The 17,349-nt window shown below is 42.4% G+C and overlaps 1 protein-coding gene across 4 annotated transcripts; it reads right to left on the reverse strand.

Annotated features, from left to right (window-relative positions):
• Positions 1-2: 2 nt before the first annotated feature.
• Positions 3-8,809, reverse strand: marchf7 (membrane-associated ring finger (C3HC4) 7). Of its 4 annotated transcripts, none has more exons than XM_063473606.1 (11): positions 8,613-8,803; positions 6,664-6,878; positions 4,467-4,610; positions 4,148-4,319; positions 3,737-3,928; positions 2,491-3,619; positions 2,129-2,298; positions 1,926-2,029; positions 1,412-1,516; positions 689-737; positions 5-552 (listed from the first exon to the last, which is right to left on the reverse strand). In XM_063473606.1, the coding sequence occupies exons 2-11, from the start codon at positions 6,853-6,855 to the stop codon at positions 461-463; spliced, it is 2,349 nt and encodes a 782-aa protein (XP_063329676.1). In that variant the 5' UTR covers positions 6,856-6,878; positions 8,613-8,803; the 3' UTR covers positions 5-460. The 4 variants fall into 4 exon arrangements, 3 of the variants coding, with proteins under 3 accessions (XP_063329699.1, XP_063329676.1, XP_063329685.1); XM_063473615.1 differs by lacking the exon at positions 8,613-8,803 and adding an exon at positions 8,193-8,585; XM_063473629.1 differs by lacking the exon at positions 3,737-3,928 and having other exon boundaries at positions 3-552; positions 8,613-8,805.
• Positions 8,810-17,349: the final 8,540 nt, after the last annotated feature.

The following is a 17,349-nucleotide window of genomic DNA, read 5'->3' on the forward strand; positions in this document are numbered from 1 at the left end:
AATAATCAGAGAAAAACACAAAAGAATAATTTCATTTATTATTATTATTATTATTTCCCCCCCCCCCAAAGCTCGCACTCGCCATCACACCAAGTATATATCACTTGTTACCACAGTCCCATTCTGTTTCTGCTTTTTCATCTCAACATTAAAGCACTTGTGGTATAACAATTTGAAAAAAAGAGAGAAAAAAAAACTTGCATTTTAATTGAATTATAACTGAATTAAAGTGCACTCTCAGGGAAACAAATATAGTGGTATTAACCTAAATATTTTGTGTACTAATTCATTCCAAGTTTGCATATCTGCAGAAAATTCGAGACATGTTCTGTGCACTTGGCATCTGTAGCCGCTGTTGCATTTCAGATGTCAAAGCCTGTGTGAAACCTGGTGAGCCCCCTGGAATGAGAAGCCCTGTAACTGCAGATCGTCTGACCCACTTTTATTCTTTCCCACATATTTAGTACTCCTCTTCGAGATCGTCATCCAGGTCCGAAAACTCGATGGACGGTCTGTTGTCTCGCACCTCCTCGTCACTTTCTCCATGGGGAACTGCAATCCACAGACAACAAGTCAAATTATGTAGCCACAAAAGATCGCTCATGCATTTGTCAACACAAAGCTGGTAGCTTTAGACAAAAACAACTGGACAAAAGCTTGTTTGTGACAAAAGGGAAGAGCAACATACTTTCAAGATTGTCCATGTGTTCATGAAGAATTCTCACCAGGTTGAATAACTAGGTGAGAAAGGGAAGAGGTGTCTCTTTTCAAGATTTCAAGTCAGCCACAATTCATCGCTTCAACATTTTTGAAATTGTGCAAGTGTTTTTGCTCAACTACGAACAGCGACTGGGTAAACTCAATGTGCTGCACAAATTCAAGAAAACATTTGTGAACCCTGTGAACTTTCATTGGTTACCTGGATGGCCATCAGAAGACAACTGAGGAGTGGGTATCATGTAAAAGATCACACCAAAGATTACATTCATTATCAAAATGTGGAAAAAGACTTAAGGCCACCAACAAAACACCCATTTATGTGTCTGCTTTTTTGTAAGTTCATAGTAACATCAAATCAGCTTCTCCCATAGTCTAGCCAAAGCCGTTCTGCGCACAGATGAAATAAATGCTCATCCTAACTGAAGCACAGTGAAGGGAGAGTCTTGTTTTGTGACTGCTTCTGTGAATCAGGGACCAGATGCTTTGAAAAGATTAGTCTGGATGAATTTGTGTTTGTCTATGACTGACTCAGATGACAGCAGCATGTTTTCTTTGATTAAAATCACAGCATGAATCCTCACAGGTTCACAAGCATTTTCTTACAGCTGTGCTCTAACATAATTGGACAATAAATGAGTCTTTCAGCGCTCAGGCTAATAAACACCACAGGTGAATTTGTGCGGTTTCTCACCCCAGCTGTATCGACCGCTCCGAGGACATCTGAGAACCTTTGCTCACAGAAATGTAGCAGGACCACTAGGTAGAGACCGCTACTGATGAACTCGTCATATTCAGACTGCAGAGCATGAGATACACTTGTAAGGACGTTTTCCCAGCATACTGAAATAGGTAAACCCAAGAGCAGCTTCAATGCTGCTTGTCTGTGTTTAATCCAACATAGTTCAACTTTGTTCAGATCCAACAGCAGCAAACATCATAACAGAGGAGTCACATCAATCACACCAGCACTCATTGTGCTTTGTGGGGGGGTTTTAAACTTGGTACAATGACATGTTTTAAATCCACTCAAATTAGAAAAGGGCAGAGAACCCCTTGATTATGTTATTAATAAATTTGCATAATTAATTAAACCAGCCACAGTGAATGAAAACTGCTTCTTTTTTCATTCACTGTGGCTGAATGAAAGAGCTTTTGGGTTTGGAAATTCTGATATTTTTTTCTCCAAGTGAGGTGAAATGACTCACTTGCACATGCGTCCTGTACAGCTCCTGAATGTCGAAGTTATCAATGTTCAAACGCAGCTTTTCCTTACAGAGTTCACACGTTGTGATGCCTTCGAGGTTTGCACCTGAGCAGGAAGGAAAAAGCAGACAAGAAAGAAAGAAGTAGTAATTAATGAGACACAGTATTCATAAAAGCTGCACCCATATGAGAAGCCTGTGATTACCTGAGCCAATTTTGGAGAGAAGCCACCTCTTGATGCATTCCTGGTGGACATATTGCAGACTGCCCGTACAGCGACACGGCTGAATCAGAGGGTTGGATGAAGATTCCTCCCCCATCTGGCAGATTCGGCACAGATCACCTTCTTCCTCGTCAGAATCCTCCAGCAACAGTCTAAACAGGAAACAGGACATTCAGATCTACTCGATACAATGTAAAGCCTAATTTTTTGTTTTACATAGTGAATTAATTAGCACAGAGCTGCTGATAAACACCTTGAGAAAATAGAGATGTGTTAAAGATCTGACACTGATCACTACAAAATAAGTGAGATCAGTCATGCGCAGACAGATCAAAAGCCATTACCTTTCTTTGATCTTGCGCAGCTTCTCTTGATCCCTACTGGAAATGTTCTTCTCTTTCTGGTCGTCAGGCTGGCTCTCAGCCACACCCAGAGGACCCACAGAAACGGAAATGTTTTCATACACCCTGACTCTACGGCGTGGTGAAATTTCAACTGAGGCATCTTCGAGTTCAGGTAATGTTTCATTCTCGATTGTATAAGTACGCCCAGCACCAAAGGCCTCTAAACCAACTGCTCCTTCCTCTTCTTCATTCTCTTCTTCATCCTCTTCATTATCATCGTCTCCATCATCCTGTGAGGTTTTAAGCTCATCCCACCTTCTCAGTAAACGCTGAGGCCGTCTGTAACCTTCTGAGGCCACAGTCGACTGCGTGCTTTCATCCCTGGCATGCCTTCTGAGGCGAGAGAGGAGAGGAGGACAGCGGCCGCGGAAGGAGGAAGAAAGCCAGGAGGAGCTGCTGCCGCCTCCATTGCTGACACCAGGCTCTCTCCACGACGCCATTCGTGGTCGAGGCAGGCCACTGTGATAGTCACCGCAATTGCTTTCCTGGATAGAGCTGAGATCTGCTCTGTTTTTCCTGAGGCTACCCATGATTGACCTTCCAGTGTCAGGGTCCACACTAGACATCCTGGTTCCTTCATCGCTGTCCACTGACTCCCCACCAGTTGACGGGCTGTCGTCATCAACTGAACGAACACTGGAAGATCCGCTTGAAGAGTCCTGGCTGGAGCGCCGTGAAAAGAGACGGGACAAAAGGCGGCGTGTAGAGCGACGGCCCTCCGGTTCAGCGCCTTCAGGGATCGGCCTCGGCAGCGTGGGCTCTGGAATGGGCACGGGAGTGGCATACCAGGGGGCGTTGGAGGAATAAGAGGAGGAGGTATGAGAGGAGGATTCGGGCCTTTCCGTTTGTTCCTGAGATGAGTTGAGGGTTGATGAGCCATTCGAAAAACGGGTTGCGCTTCTGTTCCTGAAGTTATGCACCTGAGGAGAAGTCCCGTGAGAAGAGGAGAAGTGGTGATTCAAGTGGGAGCTTTCTCGAGTAGAAGAGGAAGAGGACGATGAGGGAGAGTAGGAAGTTTCTTTAGGACGAGCTCCCTGTGCATATGTGGAGGTCACCCGGTCTGCGTGATCTGAAACAAGGATAAAGAAAAGAGTAGTGTGTGTAAGTCTGGCACCAAGTCGACAGGTTATTATGTGTTCAAATTATCGAAAAGAAAAAAAGAAAAGAAAAGAAAAACGAAGCCTACATAATGAGGAAACAAATCCAGGAGTCCTAACTCTTCTTTCTCCCAAACCTGAGAGACTGGGCTCATTCTTTGTCTCTTGGTCTCTTCTGGACAATAAAGGCTTGGAAGATGAAGAGGATGATGACGATGATGACCGTGAGAGTAATCGGCATGAGCTCCATGAAGAATCAAGAGAGTCATTTGGTTTTTCTCCTATACATTTTAAGAAAGAGGGTATACAAATGTTCCAAATCAAATTAATGCTGATGGGAAGTAGAAATTCATCAATTCTCCCTGAATGCAACGTTTCTTTCATTTCACATTTGTTTTTCCTATTCGCTATCATGATGCCAGGTTCGTTTTTACTTCATAGCCTTTGTATTACTTTCAGCTGGTAATGAGGAAACAGCACCGTGAACAGCTATAACGTACCTCTGCCGCTGCTAAGCCCATTACTGGAGTAGGTGGATCCTGTAACTGAGTTGCTGGCCATTCTTGAGTAAATTCCTCTGTTGGTGCTTGACAGTTTGGCCCTTTTAGAGTCACCATCGTCAACGGCATTCAACATACCCGAGCGCATCCCAAACCTCGCCTCAGAGTCAGTCTGGAAATAATGAAGGCAGACATCAGAGAATAAAATACTTCAATAGCATTCACCAGTCCTCTACCTTGCAGTCTTTCAGAAAATACATTTAACCAGGCTGCTTTTTTGTGCCTGCTGTTAGAAAATGGCACAGAACATCATCAGTACCAGTTTGCTCCTGCTGCTGAGAGAGGAATCGGCCCACTGGCAATCATACGATCTGCTGGACGATGTCAGAGAGGGCAACTTCCAGCTACTGGAGCGACTGTCAGAGTTACTGTAGTCTCTTGTCGAGCTCAGGAGACGAGAACTCTTTGAAAGGAGACAAGGTAAATAACTTTAGCATTAGCTAGTGACTGCGCATTGTGTTGATGAGTGGTTCGCAACTTATGCTCTAGCAGCACAAACATGCATATATGTACATATGTGTTGTATCTAAAGGTTAATCCCTGATTTAGACATTGGTGGGAAATCTATGTCAAAACCAAAAAGTAGGGCTGTGCGATACGACCAAAATCTCATATCCCGATATAAGACATCTATCGTCCCGATAACGATATAAATCACAAATATTTTACATTTTCTGAAAATTCTGTGAATCTCGGGCAGCTCAACTTGCGTGAAGTGTTTCCAGCTGGGTGTCGTGTACCTGGAGTCGAATGTTTTAACCGATGCATGATACTATAAATTCTTAGACATAAGTTGTAACAACCGCCGTTTTCTTTGTGAGTATTGTTTCTGTTCATGCATCATGATTCTGTTCATCTGGACGTAGCGTTTTAAAACGCTACGTCCAGATGAACAGAATCAACTTCTGAAGATTTATTGTGAAAGGTTTATAAACAAGCGGAGACGCTATGGTTTTACCGTCGTTGTTGCTAATGACAAAGCATAAAAACAGGCGCTTGTCCGTCCGTAGTGTGGTTATATTAAATATAAGAGAAAGAGAGAACTTTAAGAAATTATAGCCACTACAGTGACCATCAAAACGGTGAAAAAAATATTGCCGTAAACAGTTTATTTTGCGACACCACGAAACAAACGATAGCGTAAAATGAAACGATACATGTTTTTATATCGTCATCCGATACATATCGTTATATCGAACAGCCCTATGTGGAAGGTTGTGGCATAAGGTTAAAAGAGGTTTCTGGTTACATCGCAAGTTACGATGCAATTTCCTGCAGAAGTCTAAATCAGACATAAGAAACTTAGTGCTAAACTGAAAATGAAGACAAACGTGAGCAGACCTACATGTCAACAGCCTGCCTTTAGATATCTCATACAGGAAGGACAATGACTCAAGTAGTTTGAAGTGTTAGGCCAAAAAAAGAAAATGAGAATGTATTCATGTCCGCTTTAACACCCTTGTTTTTTTTTAATTAACAATCTTTCTTTAGGCTAACAAAACATGTTCATGTGTCTTAGGTTGGAAGAAGAACTTGTGCAGATTTAAGTGAAATATTAAGAAAGTGACTGAAATGTTTGCTTATCTCGCTTCATGAGCAATAACATTAACATACACAAGGTAGTTTGTAGGGTGAAAGCACCAAGACTCCCTTGAAAAAAAAAAAAGAAAAAACAAAAAAAACAACAACAAAAGCCAGACACAGCCAGAGCCAATAGTAACACTCTCTTTTGAGATGGTCTTTGACGAGCATTGGGACTGAAATACGCACATCATGTGCCAAGGAATCTAGGCTACCCTATAAAAAGACCTCCAAAGTGTCTCCTGTTGCCCTACTGATATACGTAGTTTGGATCATGCACTAAAGTGAACCTGTGAGAAAAAGAGCTGACTTGAATGCCATGGAATACACTAGAAAGGCAGCTCACTAGAGCCCCAGGTAGTAGAGGAGAGAGTAGGGAGGCAGATTTTAGGAGCAGCTGCTGTTGTAACCGATCGTTGTATCCAATTTTAAACCAGCAGCTTTCCAGCTGAAATTTCACCCAGTTGGGATAAAATGGTGACATTTAACTGCTGTTTTCAAAGAAATAAAACAATAACCCATACATATATATACACACACACATACATATACACAGAGTGAGAGAGAGAGAGAGAGAGAGAGAGAGAGAGAGAGAGAGAGAGAGAGAGAGAGAGAGAGAGAGAGAGAGAGAGAGAGAGTGCTTCATAGGGTAAAGGCTGCTGACTCACTAAGTGGACCCGAACCATGAGAGCAAAATACAACCCATAACGTAATCACCCCTCACTTAGCAATCAAGAATTCAGGTTCTTTCTTTAACTTAGCACTTGGCTGTACATACTGTAAGCAAAAGGTCTGGAAGGGGGTGTGCATGGTGTAAAATGAAGTGTACGATTCCCTGCATTAGCCATTTTTTGCTGTGCCATCAGCCTACCTACCTGTTTGTCGACATCTGCCTTGTAAGGCGATGACGCCCTTGGGAAGCGGTCATTATTCAATGCCGTCTCCCTGCTGTATAGTCTACTGGACCCCAGCGATGAGGATGGGACTGTTGAATGCGCAGGACTGGATATGTAGGACGACCTTGAGCTGGACAGACAAAACGGAAGCCTGCGAGACCTCGAGTCCATTGTGGATTGCCTTGAAAATAAAGCTGAAGGGGGGGGGGGGGGGGGGGGGGGGGGGAGAAGAGATATTGTTGCTGTAATACCACAGATGTCTTTTCAATGTTAACTTCGTTTTACAAGTGCCTATTGTTCCACCTAAACACAAGACAGGACATGAAGTCCACACCTCTCAGCACAAACTTTTAAAGGGCCTGCAACTTCAATCTGTTAAGCAACAATGCTGTGCCGGGTGGAGTTGCAAGACCTCTGATTTGTTGATGGAGCACATGTGACAGTGTGTCTGTAAACACTAAAAACTTACCACCCAGCCACTTCCTGGGCTTGGTATCAAAGTCACAGTACCTGTAACTTTGTTACAGGAACATGACACTACTAAGGAGCCAATTCAGCCCTGCGAGCTGAGCCTCTAAGCAAACAAGATGCTCTGCAACACTTATAAGACACTCATTTATTATTAAACACCATTACAACAGCAGCACAGTGAGCACAGCCAAATGAAACTGTATTATTCTTACATTTTTTAAAGCAACTTTCAGCACCAGCTGAACTCTAGACATACCAGCCGAACCTAAAAACAGAGAGTCCAGCCTTCATGGCATAAACTTGTACAGTATGAGTTACTTCCTGGTATTGACACTGAGATTAGCTACAGCACCTGTGGTCACAGATAGTACAGCCAGCCAGCAACCTGTCAGGTCAGAAATGAAGGGCAGTAAATCAGGCCAGAAGACAAAAACATTGAAACCAAAACACAGCACTGAAACCTGTTAAACAGATTAATCAGTAAAACTCCCACTGAAATCCCCAAAACAGTCCAAATAAATCTGAAGCCTAAAAGCAGAAATATTAGAACTTTCTGCAAATTTTCACAAAAAAAAAAAAAAAAAAAAAAAAAAGCGTGCAGGTGCATCCTACTAAAAGGCAATGCAGTTTAGCTGGATTTCCCCCCCCCCCAAATCTGTCTTTAATACGTTTGCATAAGCAAGGCCCTCGCTTGATTTATGGCTAACTTATCTGCAGGTTACGTTTTTAGACAAATGGGGAACTAGCATAATGAGGACCTGAAACCCCAACACCCATCGACAAAACCTCATTAGTCACCACAACCCTACCAAAGAATTTAAATAATCGTGTGGCTGCACAGACTCGGCAGCGGCCTGTGTTTTCGAGATGAGCCATGACTAACCCCGACTGCTTGACGTCTTGCTTTGTTGAATTTATCAAGGAACGCCCTCCTCGCCACCAAAACCCTGAATCCATCTAATAGTTATCCGTCTGACAGCCGTTTAGCTTTAGCTGTGCTATAGGTAGCATTCAAACTTTCATGAATTTCCGTTAACCTGCGCTTGCCGTGTATTTCCATTTACGCTGGATGCTCGGAACTCCGCGTCGCTGTTTGTCTTCACCAACTTAATACATTCCGCTGCACATGCACGACAAACGACGTTAGCAGTTTAACCAACACCCGGGTTAAAAGGGATGTCACTTTCCGTGTTTACATTAGCAGGTTAGCCGTCGCTGGCTATTTACCAGTCTTGTTTATCTCGCTAGCAGTCGTTCAGACTCGGTTACCGAGCAGTTCAGCTGCTGTTTTCCGACGACTCAGCAGACAGCCCTGTTAGCTTCAAAGCTAGCTGCTTAGCTCCCCCATAACCCCCACTTCACGACAGTCATTCGCTTCTTCTTTTCTGCTTCTTCTTCTTCTTAAGTTTTAAACGCCAGATTGCGTCAGCTAAATTCCCAAAACATTCCCACCTCACCTTTAGTTTCAAGCTTGCTTTTCGCAAACAGGAGCGATGGCGTCTGCTGCCCGCTGTCGACGCAGACGGTTAAGTGACTTTATCGTGACCCGGAGGGAGTGGTCTGACTGAAGGGTTGTTTTTAGGTGGTTGTTGGAGCGTCCACCTGCATCCACCCCTTTTTTTCCTGCCACCTCCGAGCCAGCTACAATTGTGCGGCCTGAGAAGAACACAAGAGTATTTATGGCACTAATTAAATCAAACCTGGTGCGACTTTGTAGCGTAAAAAGTATCCAGGCAGAGCCGAACAACACCCCCGTGTGGCCGACAATTCAGTCCTGTTTTTAATGTTTTAGTGCTCAGACTGATGTAACGACTTCTTCTCTCTACTTATAATGAGATTTACTTCACTAAAAGCAGACTGCTCAAAATCTGTTTACAGTTACTTTACAAATTAAGACGCACATAGAAAAAAATAGAAATGAATTAATAAATAAATGATTAAAGACAGTACATCATTGTTTATGACATCCATACAAATCAATCAGTAATGCTAAAATGCTGTTAAAGCACTAATACCGCTGTAAAAAAAAGTTTCAACTAGGGATCATTCAGCAGTTATGACTGATGAGCACTTTAGCCTTTAATATTTAATGCTGCTGACTTAACTCATGATTTCTTCTGCTTGTAATTAAGTGTTTTTGCATCAATTATGTTTCCATCTCCATTTCACGTCTGAGACAAGGCAGGGTCAAGAAAAAATGAACAATATTTCAGATCTCCATATCATACAAGTTTTTAACATCCTTTCAGATTCATCTCAGAAATGACGGAAATGTATGTTTGTTGGTCCACACAGAGTAGTCCACAGTGACAAAGCAAAAACAAAGTACTTTCACTGGGCAAAGTTCTAAGGAGCAATCCTAGTTCCAGCTTGTTGAATTGTTTGATTAATATGCAAATATGGATGTTATCAATACCAACGCTGGTACTTGTATTGGACCATACTGGCGTGATAGGATCGATGCTTTGTTTCATCCAGGGGCGTAATTTCCAGGGGGGTTAGGGGGGTCATGACCACCCCAATAATCAGACCCAGCCAATATACCCTGTATCTGTCTATGTGTTGATATTGGTAATACTGTCTGTATTTACTTAGTATCGGACTGATACTAAAATTTGGAGTATTGCACAACACTATTGTTCGAGCCCATTCTCCTAAACTAATAAGCCACGAAGCAGACAGACAATGGGAGGCATGGTTGCAAGCAAACTTTGGCTTATTTTTAAGTGAGGGTGGCAAGGTTGCTGGAGAAATATTTAGACTGGGCATAAGTCTGGGGCAGATGGAGCAGGGGAAGGGGGGTGGGGGTAGGGGGGAGCTAGGCACAGCAGAGTACAGAGAGTACAGGAAGTTAAGTCTATCTGGGGGAAGCAGAGCTGAGTGTTGGTGTGCTGTGTTTGTTCCAGTGACAGAGGAGCTTTGGTGCAGACAAGAAGTGGAGAGCAGGGGTTGGAGATGAAGCGGGCAGAATCGCAGGGCAGATGGAGGAAAAAATGAGTTCTGTAGCAGCAGGCAATAATACAGCAGAGATGGCTATAGTAAGTGTTGATGCTTTGGTTCTCTTGGTCCTCCACATCTGCAGCAGGGCAGACACACACATATGCATAATACAACACAAGCGAGTGGCAACAGGTAAACCATACCCAGAAATGGATACCGAGGGAGTCGGAAGGATTTTCAGAAGTGCATGTGACACAGCCAGTTTGGATGGAGCGTGTCAGTGTACAGGGATAAGCAGGTCTCTTCAGAGATGCTCTGTTTTGGTTCAGGTACTCTGACACTGTAGTGTTGAGTTGTGTTGGCACTCAGGAGTTTGCTGAAATCCTCTCCTGTGTTTCCACAGCAATATTTTTCAGGTTGTGTTGATGAAGTATAACCTTTTTTGAATTCTTAAATCCCGAGTGCTGTGAAACAGGTATTCACTTAAGATTGACATATATTTTACTGCATACACGTTTTATCCTCACCAGTCTCCCAGTCCATGTCACAGAAGAGTAACCTCACAGTCTGATACCCCTACCACTGTGTTTGGCTTTTGGCAAGGTATTGATGAGCTGATGCTCATTGCCTGGTGTCCTTGACACATACAGATGGGAATATGGGTCAAATAGGTCAGTTTTTTGTGTCTTCAGACTTGGGAATTTTGCTTTTCGTGATCTGAGAGTCATTTAATTACTTTCTGTCAAATACCCAGTGTGCTGACACGTGGTTTTAACTAAGGACTGGAATGAGTGATGCACAAACAGTTGTCCTTCTGTAATGTTCTTCCACCTCCACAAAAGGAAATCTGGACCTGATTCTACAGAGTTCCAGATTGGCTTTTATGGCCAAGGCTCTTTCTGATTATTCCTTTTGACTGGGTAGTTATATTTATATAAGAATATGTCTCTTGAGATCTTTTTAAACTGATGATTCGGCAGCCAAATGTTAGTATTAGCTGTTACAAAGCTTATTGACTGCTGACTAATGTTAATCTGTTGTGTCCCATCAGTTTACAGTCATGTGAATAACAACATTTTCACATAACTGTGTGCAGTCATTTTCTGTATGACTTAATTAGTCTCTCGCAGCAATGCAGAGGAAATTGGCCCACTTTTCTTTACAGCATTGCTGCAGTTCATTGAGATTTGTGGGCATTTGTTTATACACAGCTCTCTTGAGGTCCCACCGCAGCATTTCAGATGAGTTGAGGTCTGGGCTTTGACTAGGCAATTTCAACCCCTCGATTCTTTTCTTTTTCAGCCATTCTGTTGTAGTTTTGTTGTAGAAATCATTGTCCTTTTGCGTGACCCAGTTTAAGCCAAGCTTTAGCTGTTGGACAGATAGCCTCGAATTTGACTAGGATACTTTGGAATGCAGAGGAGTTTGTGGTCGATTCAGTGACTGGAAGGTGCCCAGGTCCTTGCATTACTCCTTCACCACAGTTGCTGTGAGGTGTTTGTGCTGATGTGCTGTGGTTGATTTTATCCAAACATGCATTATGTGCACTAAGAAAAGACATCCGCACTTTGGTCTCATCTGATCAAAGGACATTGTTCCAGAAGGCTTGCGGTTTGTTCAGATGCAACTTTGTAAACCTAAGCTGTGCTGCCATGTTTCTAGGGAAAGTGGCTTTCTTCTGGCAACTCTTCCAAACAAGCCATACATGTTCAGTCTTTTTCTAATTTTTCTGGGCATTTAATATGCCCACAGAGGTCTGTAGGGTCTGAGATGTAGCTGTTGTTTTTCTTTTCAGTTTCTCTCAGCATTGCACGATCCTACCTTGAAGTGAATTTGCTGGGAAGATTGGTAGCTGTCCTGAATATTTTCCACTGGTGAATAATCTTTTGCACTGTGGAATGACAGACTTCATATTGTTTGCAAATGGCCTTATAAGCTTCCCCGCTGTGATTGGCAGCAACAATTGTTTCTATAACATCATTGCTGACGTCTTTCCTCCTTGGCATTGTATTAACAACCTGAATACTTCAGACCTGCAAACTGGCAAAATTTCTGCCTTTATGGAGATGCTCACACTGGCTGAAGATCAGTTAATCAAGTGCATTTTATTATCAGCACATGGCTACTACTTACCCTCTTAATTCCTATGTAAGCAGTAAAGGTGGACTTTTTTTCAGAGGACTGCATACAGCCAAATAAAAACTTTCTTTTTACATGTATGTGTGGGTTCCTTATCTTTGAGATCCACTTACATGCATTTGTATGATGGAATTTGAGCTTGATTTTCTTGTTTACCTGGAGCACAGAAGGAAGTGGGTGATTATAAAGAACAGTACATTTTAATAAGGTACTGGACAAATCGTTATTTTAAACGTCACTTACTCCCAAAATTTCAGAGTCATTCCTTCCATAAGTGGGCTTCAAGTCAGTTTTGGAGGAAGCTCAAGGATCACAGACAGATGGGAGCCAGAGCTCAACTAAAAGTGTCAATGTCTGAAAGCTTTACTTTACAGCTGAGGTAACACACACACACACACACACACACACACACACACACACACACACACACACACACACACACACACACATTTATATAAACACCCAAATATACAGTTACAGTCGTGTTTCAATCACTTCAGAGTTGATCATTTCTTGGAGATACACACGCATGATACACGGACAGAGAGCGAGAGAGGGGGCTGACGTCATTATGAAAGCCACGGCAGCTAATAACCACTAAGGGGCGCTGTAGCTCACAATTTCTTCCATGGCCTCTTTGAACTGCGCTGTTGTTTGTATGCCATAACTTGGTGTTTGTTTAGTCAGGGAGGCAATTAAAGCCAATTTCAACCGGTTTAATTAGATTGATTTGAATAATTGCTTTGAAAGGCATTGTGGATCCCACCATCACAGTAAATCCAGGATTAGGAGCATTCAAATGATTTACATACTTTTAACTCACATCTAATTTAGTAGACCTCAGAAAGCACTGATGAGAGATAAGCCTTAACACAAACCTTTTTATTCTTTTTTTTTTGTACCATGAGGTAATTGTATTTATTTCTTTTGCTCTTTTTTCTTTCTTTTTTTGCGTTTGCGTAAGATTCATTTAAAATCACGAGCGCAGGACTCGTGTTAAGTGTGTGGGGGGTCCAGGAAGGTCAGCGTGGAGCAGAGTGGGAGCATTGTTGCACAGCAGATGCATAATAATGTGAAGGTCAACAAGATGCTCATCGTGCCCGGTAAAATGTAGCGCTTAAAGGGCCCAGCAATCCATTATTACTTGCATGTGTACAACGGTGAACAGTGATCAAACCAAGTGTAAATCTGCCCAAGGCCAACTGAACAAGAGGTGAAGGAGAACCAGTGATAAATATAGGGAAAGGGATAAATATAGGAGGGTGGAGCTGCAGATTAATTGCTGACAAAAAGGACGCATGACCTAGACAAATGAGAAAGTGCAAGGTCTGGTGAGTTGGGGAGGAGGCCTCGCAATCCCGGTCGAAGGTCTGTAGGCCAGTGTCCCCCCACCTCCTCCCCACTTTGCTCCTTCACACACGTGATTCTGCACACTGCTAAGTGAAGGGAGACTTGAAGCTCTTCATCCCCCCCAGTGCTGCTGATAGGATGATAATGGAGCATTTCTTGGAGCTGTTTCTCATTCATGGTGGCTGTGACAAGGGAGGAACATGCTTTCTATCCACTGGGGGCAGCTAACTCTTTCAGATCCCATGCATGTAACCCGAGATTTGCCCTCCTCTTTCTTGAATCCTCTTATGTTTGTGCAGTGGATATGAGATGGATACTTACCTGTCTCTGTGAGCTGCTCTTTTTCTTGGTTCTTTACCCAGCGCTACAGGATGGTGCAACATCAAAGTTTCATGGTGTAGAAGGGAAATGCAAATTATTATTACAAATTGACGGTGGGTCTCCGCCTCAGGTTTCTTCCGGACTGTGTTTGTCAAATTCAGACTGCTCAAAGACGTTAACAGTGTCTAACAACATCTGCAGGAATATGGAGATGCAGATGTTTACACTCCCCTCATGAGACTGACTTTAACTGGAGAAGTAAGGCACAAAATAACTTCAAGAATGTCTGGATTTGTCCAGCACTGTGTAATCGCAAAGGAATGTCCTGAGACATTTCTGCTTTTCCTCTACAAGACCCCTCTTTTCCCACGGCTCGTCCAGGTCTTGAGAATCCGTTTCCTCTCTCTCTCACTCTCCCTCGTGCTCTCTCCCTTCCTCCCTCTCTCTTGTTCTGTGCCTCTGTTTGTGGACACCACAAAGGCTGGTTTATAGGAGGACTGCACAATGCAAGCCCAGTGTCGTCAAGAGCACAAAGAGCAAGAGTCCTTGCCTTCTGAGAAACCTCTTGGAGGAAACATGCAGGCCAAGGTTTCTGAGTTGTTGTTGTTTATTTTATTTTTTTTCCCTGTAGCCTGAATGAAAAGCAGGATTCACAGAAACAAACAAACTGATAAGCACACACCCTTATCTTGCTGTCTAGAGGAGGAATCAGAAAGTTTAGTAAGAAGTTATTTTGTAAAGCTGTGAAATTATTTAGAATGCCCCCCCACACACAAAAAAACCCCATAAAAAATTGCGACAAATTTAATGACAATTTGGAAAACAGCCAAACGGCATTTAGTTCATCAGAGTTTGCCTGGTTTTAGGTGATGGTAGGCTGCATTTAAGGTGCTTTAAAAGCCTAGTTCACACACACACACACACACTGCCAGACGTCTGAACAGATCAGTAACAATAGGGAGGGAAAAAAAAAAGCAGCCACATGTGTTAGCACTTTAGGTCACATGTTTTGTGGGGGCACCATCAAAAATACTTGTAAGCTATTTGTGGACACTCTTCTCTCAGCATGCTCTTCACCAATTAGCAAGAACAGGCCTTTTATTTCAATTCGCACGCATTCACAACATCATATGCTAAAAAAAACTAACAAAAACCCCCCAATGCCAAACAAAACAACAACAAAAAAAACCTTACACGTCATTCATTTAGTTTGTGACTTTTACCAAAATCTTTTAAAAAAAACTGATAAATAACAACAACATAAATTTAACCCCACACGAACACAAAAAACACGCAGAGGCTTCACCGAGAACTCCAAGAACATTTGTTGTTCTTAATGTTCCCCAGACACAAAGTGACATCTGCCTCGCTCTCTGCATGCCTGCTGCTCTTTGTTCAGAAGAGCACTGAGGGGAGAGCACATTGAAGGCAACGATGATGTCACCATTGTGATCATTACTGTGCTGTGTGGTGCCCTATTTTTGACCAGGCTTCACTGAGGGCAGGCCAGAATGTCTGCCTGCACACTGCCAGGAGGAACAGCGGCCTGCCAGTGTTAATTAACACAGGGCCTGTTTGCATCCGTCTTAAGACCACCCCCACAGGCCCACCTAAGTCTAAGTGCACATGCTCATCAACACATGCATAATTTGAGCTCGCCGACGAAGGTTTGCGCATGTGTTTTTTAACCTCGCGGTCCTTTGTTTTGGGCACCGTTTGGCTTCCTTTCCTTGTCTAGGCCTTGCGAGTGAATTATTTATTCAGCCTACTCTTCTGTGGTCATATCCTCACTACTTGCGCATGTGCTTCCTGCCTGTTTGCTTTCAATAACGTCAAGCTTGAATTCGGCATTTATGGCTATTGAGTAACTAATGACTACTCCTGCCCATCTGTGGTAGACTCCACCTAAGTATAAACACGTGAGCTGCATAATTCATTTAGCCTGTTGAGGAACGTAAGTGAGACTCTGATAAAATAATACAAACATGCAAGGTAGGATTAACAGAATAGTAGTCTGAGTGTGTGTTCAGTGTTAAAGCTAAACTAACTGTGATCCTGGAAGGTATTTGATGCGTATTTGTATCGGTATAGTAAAGCAGATCAATGCGGAGCCAAAACGCAGGTTTTATTTTCACATCATAGTGCTCTATGTGACGCCACCATGCTTTAAGGGTTCACTGACCTTTTGTGCTCATAGCAAAACTTTCAAACATGCAGGTGTGATGAACCGACAGATGTTATCACCTTTTGACTTTAGCATTCCACATCTTACTTGCATTTTATAACCGACTTACACTTCATAACCTACACTTGATCGTTGAAGTTCTTTTCTAACATCTGGCTTTTTATAAAGAAAATTGGGGATTTTTTTTTTCCTCCTAAAGGTCATTTCATTTGCTCACTAATTATTAGCACGCAGAAATTCTTGAACTACAGATGTAGTCTTGAAGCTTTCTATTTAGATTTTGAATTTAAAAAACAAAAACAAAGAATAAAAAAGGCTCTGTGAGCTGAGGAAAAGTTGGGAATTGGAGTAAGCTGTGGGGCACAATTAGAGGTGTATTTTTACACCCAGTGTCTTAGTGTTTTGGATGAAGTCCTCTAAAACACTGAGCAATCAGGCTCGAAGGCAGATATTGGTGCATGACGCACACAAACCAAGATTTTGTTTCTCTGAGGCATTAAAGATGTTCTTACGGAGAAATCGCCAAAAATATTTCAACGGCGGTGTAAAATGTGCTCGAAGTATGTGAACAATTCAAAAAGCTCTTCTCTCTGTGTATGTCTGTGCGTTATCTATCACTATATCTATCGCTCAAGTGATGGCTGTTAACTTGTTTTGTCTTTTGCATGGTTTATTGTTGATTTTCTTTGAAATAATGTGAAAATAAAGTCCTAAAGTAGGAAATTTCTTCAATAAGTTTAATGGATGTTGTTGTGGGAAAAATGGCTCAATTAGCAACTCTCACGTGTCATATGTTGAGACATCAAAATTGTAAAGCCACACATTTCTCTGGTGTTTAAGACAAACAACAGCAAACATGTGACATCACAAGCAACAGGAACTCCTCCAAACACTAAAACCACAGCCCACTCTCCTAAACATTTTGTCTTTGTTTATCCATTTGCTGATTAAAAAGAGCACTGTTGCCGGCCAGCCATGGTTATGTGGACGTTATGCCTGGAAGGGGATCTATCTTTTTCTTTTTTTTCTCACACATTTTATAACAGCTCTTAAGGGTTTATGTAGTTCAAACACACCCCTGGAATGAAAATGAAAGCTCATTCGGTGTCAGGATTTCTGAAGGCCTTGACACATACCATCTGAAAATAGCTCATGTGATATGCGTGGACGTTATTGCTGTATTTAAATTAGATGTTAAGGTCTTAAAATAGCCTGAAGGTAGCATTTTAGCACACCGGATTTGTTTTTGTGCTTTTATT

Source organism: Pelmatolapia mariae, linkage group LG1 (assembly GCF_036321145.2).
Source record: "Pelmatolapia mariae isolate MD_Pm_ZW linkage group LG1, Pm_UMD_F_2, whole genome shotgun sequence".
NCBI lineage: Eukaryota > Metazoa > Chordata > Actinopteri > Cichliformes > Cichlidae > Pelmatolapia > Pelmatolapia mariae.